This window comes from Leptidea sinapis, chromosome 2, assembly GCF_905404315.1.
Source record: "Leptidea sinapis chromosome 2, ilLepSina1.1, whole genome shotgun sequence".
Taxonomy (NCBI): domain Eukaryota; kingdom Metazoa; phylum Arthropoda; class Insecta; order Lepidoptera; family Pieridae; genus Leptidea; species Leptidea sinapis.
The window spans coordinates 22,052,570-22,062,334 of record NC_066266.1 but is presented as its reverse complement, the minus strand read 5'-3'; the positions used below and the strand labels follow the sequence as shown (position 1 = coordinate 22,062,334).

General features: G+C 38.4%; 1 protein-coding gene across 1 annotated transcript; it reads right to left on the bottom strand.

Annotated features, from left to right (window-relative positions):
- Positions 1-1,336: 1,336 nt before the first annotated feature.
- On the bottom strand, positions 1,337-9,493 carry LOC126973696 (zinc finger protein 91-like). Its single transcript, XM_050821028.1, has 7 exons — positions 8,873-9,493; positions 8,196-8,410; positions 7,376-7,556; positions 5,541-5,884; positions 3,516-3,645; positions 2,950-3,051; positions 1,337-1,766 (listed from the first exon to the last, which is right to left on the bottom strand). The coding sequence occupies exons 1-7, from the start codon at positions 9,101-9,103 to the stop codon at positions 1,542-1,544; spliced, it is 1,428 nt and encodes a 475-aa protein (XP_050676985.1). The 5' UTR covers positions 9,104-9,493; the 3' UTR covers positions 1,337-1,541.
- Positions 9,494-9,765: the final 272 nt, after the last annotated feature.

The following is a 9,765-nucleotide window of genomic DNA, read 5'->3' as shown; positions in this document are numbered from 1 at the left end:
TGTTTTTAAACAATTCGACACGTGTTTCGCCTCTACACGAGGCATCCTCAGGACGTGTTGTCTCGCCAAAATCTGGCACGAGACTGAGGCGACCACGAGTCTATGGATTTCCGCAAAGTAACGCCTACTTCAATAAATTTTCTTACTTACCTACTCCAAAAGTTTAATTGTTTGTTAATTTGGTTTAAAAAATAAATAATATTATTATTGTATTTATAATATAGCACCTTAAATATATAATTGCCTACATAACCTTTACTTATTTACAGTGTATGAGAATTAATACATTAAGAAATGCAATTCGGCTGTCGGTATTAACCTGAACAATTCTTCCAAACACTACACACACACATATTCATTATTGGGATGTGTGGCGTTCTTACACAGTGCGGTTTCCAAGAATTTTTACCATTCACAACCAAGCTGTGGAATGAGCTGCCTTGTGAGTTTGTTTCCAGAACGATACGACATTGTTATCTTCATAAAAAAACACGTATACCTAGCTGAAAGGCCGGCAACGCTCCTGTGTTTTTTTTTATGGAATAGGAGGACAAACGAGCGTACGGGTCAATACCAGAAGAATCACAAGAGCGTTGCCGGCCTTTAAGTAAGGTGTACGCGCTTTTTTTGAAGGTCGTATCGTCCCGTAATCACCGCACAACCATAGCTTTGAAGTACGAGGTAGAAAGCTCGTTGAAAACCGCACTGTGGAGGACCGCCACAGTCCAGATGGTGGGGATGATATCTTAACTTGTGGCGAGTCGTGCGACGGTAGAATTCGGCGGCAGGAATCAGGTTAAACAGCTCTTCCGAACACTCCCCGTGATAAATGCAGTAGAAGTCTAGACACACAATGAACGACGTCTCTACGCAACGCCAAGTGATCCAGCCGTTCTAAGAGCACTGGGTCCCCGACAATTCGAGCTGCTCTGCGTTTCACGCGGTCAAATAGATCGAGCTGACACTGATATATTTTTTTAATTTATATTTTTCTACGTATTAATGCGTGTTTCATTTCAGATATTCTCAAACAAATCAAACTTGAAGAAACACATCCGGTGCGTCCATGACGCTGTATGACTTAATAAAATATTTCAAGTTGACCTTGCTTTTATTTATTAATACCAGTCATCTCGGAACATTCATCATCAGATCAGAAGTGCCCAGGAAATCGAGTTTATTTTAACCTCGAACACAAAAAAGATTCACAAACTGAACCACATATGTAGATGCCACACTTCACAGAATTTCTTTTTTGGAACGATGTTGTCGAGCACGAATTTATTTATGAAACAATCCTACCTCCCCGGAAATAATCCCCAGTAAAATTAAAAAATACTGAGTTTGTTTATATTTACTATACAATCACAAATAATTGAGCACGTGTACATTTATTATACAATCACAAATTATTTATTATACAATCACAAATTATTTATAATACAATCACAAATTATTTATTATACAATCACAAATTATTTATTATACAATCACAAATTATTTATTATACAATCACAAATTATTTATTATACAATCACAAATTATTGAACACTTGTATTTTTATGGAGTAGCGTACAGTGCGTGTGTAGAGCGGCGCGCTGTTTAAAGGTGACTCCGCAGTGAGAGCACATATACCTTCGCAGTGACGAGTGAATCAAGTAATGGTCTCGCAGAGTCGATGACGACTGAAATAATAATAAAATATAGCTATCTAATATATAAAATTCTAGTGTCATGGTGTTAAATATTGAACTCCTCCAAAACGGCTTGACCGATTCTCATGAAATTTTGAGTGCATATTGAGTAGGTCTGAGAATCGGACCACATCTATTTTTCATCCCCCTAAATTTTAAGGGTCCACGCCAATTTTTACTTTTTTATTTATTTGACATTTTTTTTAATTTGTTTGATTATGAGTCACCATTAAAAAATATATACAAATTCAAATTTTACCCATCTACGATCAACAGTTACTTTTGTATAGCGATTTTAATATCGGCAATACAGCGTTTGCTGTGTCAGCTAGTGTTTCTATAAATTTAAAACGATTTTGAGACTGATTTCAGTTTAATTTAAAATGCCGCGTAGACTTTGCACTTAAACTTGAATAGAAAAATTATATAGGCTACGTCTGTAATGCTCGTTTAGTATATACAAGTTTTGTGAAAAAATTATCATTTATTTGTACTGTTAAAGAAAATATGGTTCAAAATTTAAGAACGAGGGCAGGATTCTCGATGACAGATTCATCCAGACATTGTTCATAATGGATGTAATATATCCAAATTTTTATATGGATGAACAGGGAAATCATTTTCTGTTTTTTTTTTTTATGGAAGGAGGATAAACGAGCATATGGGTGGTGTTAAGTGATCACCGCCGCCCACATTCTCTTGCAACATCAGAGGAATCACAGGAGATATTAAGGAAGGTGTACGCCCTTAAGGAAGGTGTACGCGCTTTTTAGAAGGTACACATGTCGTATCGTCCCGGAATCACCGCGCAAGAAAGCTCATTCCACAACTTTGTAGTACGAGGAAAAAAGCTCTTTGAAACCGCACTGTGGACTTTGGACCGCCACACATCCAGATGGTGGTGATGATATCCTAATTAGTGGCGTGTCGTGCGAGGTTGAATTCGGCGACAGGAATCAGGTGAAACAACTCTTCGGAACACTCCCTGTGATACATAACAATGCAGCGACGTCTCTACCCAACGCCAAGTGATCCAGCCACAGAGGACTAAGTCCCCGACAATTCGAGCTGCTCTGCGTTGCACGCGGTCAAATGGATCGAGCTGATACTGGGGTGCGCCAGTCAAGAGATGACAGCAATACTCCATATATGCCTGCGCTTTCTAGTTTGTATCTGACAAAACATATTGTTTAAAAGGCCATCGGTTCTGTGGAAACCGTGCCGTATTCATATGAAATATATAAAATAAACTCACATAGAACATTTTCTGACAAACATCACATCTATGGTCCCTGGTTCGAGCCAGTCCGTGCCGAGTCATTTGGTGTTGCTTCAAACGCCAATCGGACACAAATAGCTGAAAGAAAAGAATGATTTACAATACAAGTCAGTGCCATCAAAGAGGACTTTTTGTTTTGTCAGTAAGGGACGAGACGAACAGGACGTTCGGCTGATGGTAATTGACACGCCCTGCCCATAACGATGCAGTGCGGCTCGGGATTCTTCAAAAACCCAATAATTCTGAGCGGCATTACAATTGTGCTCGTCACCCTGAGACATAAGATGTTAAGTCTCATTTGCCCAGTAATTTCACTAGGTACGGCGCACTTCAGACCGAAACAGAAATTTAACATTACTGTCTGTCATTACCATCTGGATGTGCGGCGGTCCTCCACAGTGCGGTTGTCAAGGAGCATTCTTCCACGCTCGTTTGTCCTCCTATTCCAAGAAAATTTTCACGTTAAGAAAAACACCGTATGTTGTACCCATAATCTAGCCGGCATCCTGTGCAAAGGAGCCTCCCACTGGTTAAATAATTACCTTGTCACAAATATCGCATTTATAATTGGATTTTCGTAGATGATAAAAGTCATAATGTTTCTTGTAATAGCCCTTCGAGGAGAACCGCTTGTGGCAAACTCCGCATTCGTATCTATAACAAAAAAAAATGATTTTTTATTATTTTATGGAATAGGAGGACAAATGAGCGTACGGGTCACCTGTTGTTAAGTGATCACCGCCGCCCACAGTCTCTTGCAACACCAGAGGAATCACAAGAGCGTTGCCGGCCTTTAAGGACGGTGTACGCGCTTTTTTTGAAGGTACCCATGTCGTACCGTCCCGGAAACACGGCACAAGGAAGCATATTCCACAGCTTTGTAGTACGTGGAAGAAAGCTCCTTGAAAACCGCACTGTGGAGGACCGCCACACATCCAGATGGTGGCGTGTCGTGCGAAGATGGAATTCGGCGGCAGGAATCATGCTAAACAGCTCTTCGGAACACTCCCCGTGATAAATGCGGTAGAAGACACACAATGAAGCGACGTCTCTACGCAACGCCAAGTGATCCAGCCGTTAATAGTGCACTGGGTCCCCGACAATTCGAGCTGCTCTGTGTTGCACGCGGTCAAATGGATTGAGCTGATACTGAATACGGATTTATGAAACCACGGTAACAGTGAAACTTTGTTTCACATTATAGACATTAAACTAAAATTTTTTGGAATAATATTCCATGAAGGGTATAAAAATCGCTTTATAAATCTTAATTTTATACTTGGAAAACTGGAATGATAATGGGAAATAATAAAATTAAGTCTCCAACTAATATTTTTATTCAACTCTGTGTCTTAGCCCTCGTTAAAAATATTGATTGAAAACAATTACATTAAACACTGATAAAAACAAACAAAATAGCGTGGAGCACTGGAACAAATGAGTAATAGTCTATACACTACACGGTCAGCTGCTGCGAACTATAGGCGCCGCCCGACCGTCGCGCGACATGCAACACACACACGAAAAAGTTTGAGACGATGTAATAAAAGTATCACTTTAAAAAAAGTTAAGTCAAATAAAATTTTCACTATAAATATTTCTTTTAAATTATAGAAAATACCATATGTTTGAAAAAGAAGAGCTCGTGTGAAGAACATACAAGAAACTCAACGGCCATACACTAAGTATTTTACAATGGCTGTAATATACAAAACACTGACGTCTCTTTGTGTAAGTGTGCGTGCATTGCTCAAAATAGAGGTCAACAGTCAATCTCAATTTTTATTCGCCGTTTTCACAGCTGTCACAGTCTATCTACACGTATAAAATATAAGGTTTCGAGCTAAGATTCAGGATTGGTCTCCGCTGCGCTCCAAGTAGATACCGCAGGTGTAGTCGTAAAGTGCGGCAACTAATACTACGCCCAAGTGGTCGTACTCGAGCCAGTCTCGAACAATGTGTGACGTTCACGTGCAACATTGTCTGATAAACGTTGCTAATAATTGAAACTAAAATGCCGGGTTGCGTAGTAAAACTTTGTAAAAATAATAACTACAAGAAATAAGAAAGACACTGGGATCACATATGTAAAATAACACGAAGCGTATGTTACAAAATTTGAAAGACGCCATTGAGTGTCAAGATGCCACGCACACAAGCATCTAATAGTTGCCGTAATAAAAAAGCTACTGTTTTTACTATGGAAAAGGTGGACAAACGAGTGTGTCACCTGGTGTTAAGTGATCACCGCCGCCCACATTCTCTTGCAACACCAGAGGAAACACATGAGTGTTGCCGGCCTTTAAGAAAGGTGTACGCGCTTTTTTTGAAGGTACCCATATCGTATCGTACCGGAAACATCGCACAAGGAATTTCATTCCACAGCTTTGTAGTACGTGGAAGAAAGCTCCTTGAAAACCGCACTGTGGAGGACCGCCACACATCCAGATAGTGGGGATGATATCCTAAGTTCCCTTCCTCCAGTTCTTAGGTACTGCGGAATCTAGTTGGAGCGCAGCGGAGACCAATCCTTAATTTTTTTCGAGCTTAAAATCATTAAAACTCACGTTTCCTTGGCGTGTTGAGCGGTATTTTTCAAATGGTGCCGGTACACGTGGATATTCTTAAATTGAACCTCGCACGAATCGCAGTACGAAAGTTTTCGTGCGAGCTCGGCACTGTGTGACGTTACGTGCGACTCCAGGCGACGTTGGCTCGAGAACCATCTCTTACAGACGTCACATGTATGTGTACTCTTCCTGTTGTGTATGCGACTAAAAGAAATAAGGAAAACTGTTGACCCTAAAATTAATACCAGTGGGATGCTCCTTTGCACAGGATGCCGGCTTTTTCTAGCGTGAAGCAGTAATGTGTAAGCATTATTGTGTTTCAGTTGAAGGGCGCCGTAGCCAGTGAAATTACTGGGCTAATGAGACTTGACATCTAATGTCTTAAGATGACGAGCACAGTTGTAGTGCCGCTCAGAATTATTGGGTTTTTCAATAATCCCGAGCCGCACTGTATTTTTATCGGCAGGGCGTATCAATAACCATCAGTTGAACGTCCAGCTCGTCTCGTCCCTTATTGTCTATATGTTTGAAGCGTTTAAGCAAAAAAATCCACCGATTTTGACCCGCTTGGTGGCGATCGGCGTAGTTTTTTGATGTTAAGAGGGGATTTTTGGAATTGATCGATAAACCAGTTTAATAATAATAATATTTTTTTATTTGCAAAAAACTGCCACCAATTTTTTTACAATAGATATGAAAATAGTTAAAAATAGTTTAAAAGTTATTTCAAAAAACCACATATGAAAAAGCAGAATTTCGTAGTTTAGTTAAGATTTCTTACAATCTTCCGGTCACAAGCGGTCCAAGTTGTATTCAAAATCTAAGTTTGGCCAAGCCCTTTCGAATGGCACCAACCACGATGAAATCGGTCGAGCCGTTCAAAAGATATAAAAAGTTTACATACATCCATACATACACACACATACGTACGGACACCATCGGACCTTAAAACGTCGATATCTCATGAAAAGTCTATATTCGAAAAAACGGGGTTAAACCAAATACTTCCCAAATTTTCGAAGAATCCCAATTTTTATTAGTGGGAAGTTATAAAAAGGGCCGGCGTGTGACTCACAATCACGCTCAAAAATGTCTGAACCAAAACTCAGAGTTTTCGTTCAGTTGTGTTTCGACCGCGCTTCGAATACAACGCCACGCACTGATAAAGTGTTAAATAACAGCTTAACTAAACTTAAAAATGATGGAGTGTATTATTAAAGGTAAGTGGCCCTTTTAATTAACAAAATTTTGTATTGAACTTGATGTTTCTAATTATTTTGCTAAATAATTATAGTTTAATTTCTAAAACAAAATTCTTGCTTCGGGTGTTGGTTCCAACACTCATGTACGGAAGTGAAAGTTGGGTATGACAGAAGAAACATGAAAGCAGAATAAATGCAGTTGAGATGAGAGCGTTGAGAAGTATGATAGGAGTTAAACTGATAACAGGATAAGAAATAGTGAGATAAGGAAACGTTGTGGTCTGAAAGATGTTGTGACAAAAATTGAGAAAGGTATGCTGAGATGGTTTGGACATGTCGAGAGAATGAATGAAGAACGATTGACGAATTGTATAAGGTCAGTGTGAATGAAAGTTTTGGGAGGGGTAGATCTAGGCGGACGTTTCGAGAACAAATCAGGTCTTGAAAAAAGGCCAGATCAAGAGCACCTTAAACCGAAGAGCATGTATGAAAGGAATAATGAAAGTAGACGAAGCGAAACAAGTAAGTAAGGATCGTAGCAAGTGGAAAGAAGTGGTCTCTGCCTACCACTACGGGAAAGAGGCGTGATTATATGTATGTATGTATGTATGTATGTAATATTAATCAGGCATGCATACACGGGCAGGAGACACTAGTATATAAATAAAATAGATTTAAAATGACTAACATGATGTGGCTACTGAGTGTACGTTTCCCCTTAAATCTTTTACCGCAATCATCACAGGTTACAAAATGCTTCTCATTTCTATGTTCTTGCAATTCTTCCGATGATCTGAAAGGAGTTAGTATTCTCTTTTATCAACGCGAGTGTTACACATTTAAATAAAACACTTTTAAAGGATTAAAACGCGTGTAATTGTAACGGGTTTACTTGATAATAATAATAATCATTTATTCATCTAATAATATGTGGTACGAAATGTTTTGTGCCCTACCCTCTGTGATAGGATACCCTGAGTAGCAGAAGCTAGGTCGTGGCTATAGAAGCGTCGTAGAATCTAGGCTAAGTACCATCCGCATCACGTAGACGTCTGGCATTCCACAACCGCGCGTTTTCTTCGAAATTTCTGTTTTTTTTTTTTATTTCTGATGATGTTTGCGTAAAAGTTACATTTTTATTTTAGTATACCCGACGTTTCAAGACCTTTCCAGATCTCGTTTTCAGATTGAAGTGAAGTTTAGAGCCATTTATTTCCTCGGAGGTGGCATTTGGTGGTGTGGCAAAAAATCTAATGTAAAACCGTTACAATTACACGCGTTTTAATCCTTTGAAAGTGTTTTACTGAACGGAGTTATTACAAAATTTGTTTCAATAAAGTGTTATCTCTCATTTGTGGGATTATACAAATAAAATTTGTAACTAAAATTTATGAACGATGCAATTTTAGTACAATTTAAATTTGTATACATTTATTTTTAATTATTATACCTGAATACATCATCACATTGCGTACAACGAATACTTCCTATGTGATCGCCGCCATGTTTGATTCTACAATGCAAGATGGCGGTCCTTTCCAATCCACATTCGAACTTACACAGCGCGCATCTGTAGCAAACATAATGTCGAATCTCGTGTTTATCTAGCTCTGCCTCATGTCGAAACCGGATTTGACATATTCTACACGCAAAATTGCCGATGCTCTGAAAATTATACGATATTTCTAAATTATTTTTATAAACAAACACGATATGTCTATGAAAAAAAAGTGTGTGCGTACAATGAGAAAAAAATGATGTTTTTTTTTTATTTTTGAACTTATACATACATTAATTTTCCAACAAAAAAGAAAATTATTTAATGTGGAGCATGCAGCAATTATTGTCAAAATTTTCGTACAATAATATAAGCGATAAGTGTAAAAAAAAGTGCAATATTCATTTAAAAAAAATACTTGCTTAAACCTACACCAAAAATATTGTCTGTTTGTCCATTTCTCTGTATGTATGCCCGGGCAAAACACAAATACTGTAAGGATTAAATTCTAATTTTACACAAATATATTATGATTTAATTCTAATATCGCGCTAGATGCAGGAATAGTATTTTTAATGTTTTATGGCATTCGTCGAAGGCAGCTAGTAATAAAAAAGTATTCAAATTACTTCACAGTGTTTCTTCTTCCAGTGCTCGTCATAATTCTCTCTCTTTGTAAATCCCAAAACACAGCCATCACACTTAAAGGGAATCTTCTTAAAGTTAGGCTGTCTCCTCTTCTCCTCTCTCTTACTCATCAACTCGTCTTTACTCAACCTGACAACTCTGAACTTACATAGCTCACCTTCCAAAGGCTTCGAAGCTTGAAAATCGGTCCTGCTTAAGAAATCCTGTGTCATACCACAATTATCATTTTCATTACTGATGTCATCATCAAAATTATCTACAATATCGTCTTCAACTCTTTCCAATTTTTCATTATCAACTTCAGAATTATATGTAAGTTCATAATCAAAGTAATTTACAGTCTTCTTTGATAGTGCACTATGAGATTTGATGACCTGAAACAGTATTAGAAGTTGGGTTAGAACTAACTTTTACCAGTGGGAAGCTCCTTTGCACCGGATGCCTATTTCTGCAGTGAAGTGGTAATGTGTAAGCATTATTGTGTTTCGGTATGAAGGGCGCCATAGCTAGTGAAATTACTGGGCAAATGAGACTTAACATCTTATGTCTCAAGGTGACAAGCACAGTTGTAGTGCCTCTCAGTATTTTTGGGTTTTTCAATAATCCTGAGCGGCACTGCATAGTAATGGGCAGCGCGTATCAATTACCATCAGCTGAACGTCCTGCTCGTCTCGTCCGTGATTACTATAAAAAAAACTTCCACATTTATAATACTAACTCACATTTGTAATAGTAGGGATGTATTGAACCTTGAGATATAAGCTGTTAAGTCTTATTTGCCTAAATTTCACTAGGTACAGCGCCCTTCAGATCTAAACACAGTAATGCTTACACATTACTGCTTCACGGCAGAAATAGGCGCGGTTGTTGTACC

Bases quoted from the DNA above. Each gene is read 5' to 3' on its own strand.
- LOC126973696 (XM_050821028.1), bottom strand. From the start codon at position 9,103: ATGACACAGGATTTCTTAAGCAGGACCGATTTTCAAGCTTCGAAGCCT. The intron at 5,885-7,375 runs GCCTGATTAATA...AGTAATTTCACT, and splicing joins TCTCCTGCCCGTGTATGCAT to GGCTACGGCGCCCTTCAACT. The intron at 3,646-5,540 runs GTGAGTTTTAAT...ATAATAAAAAAT, and splicing joins GCTCAACACGCCAAGGAAAC to CATTTTTTTTTGTTATAGAT.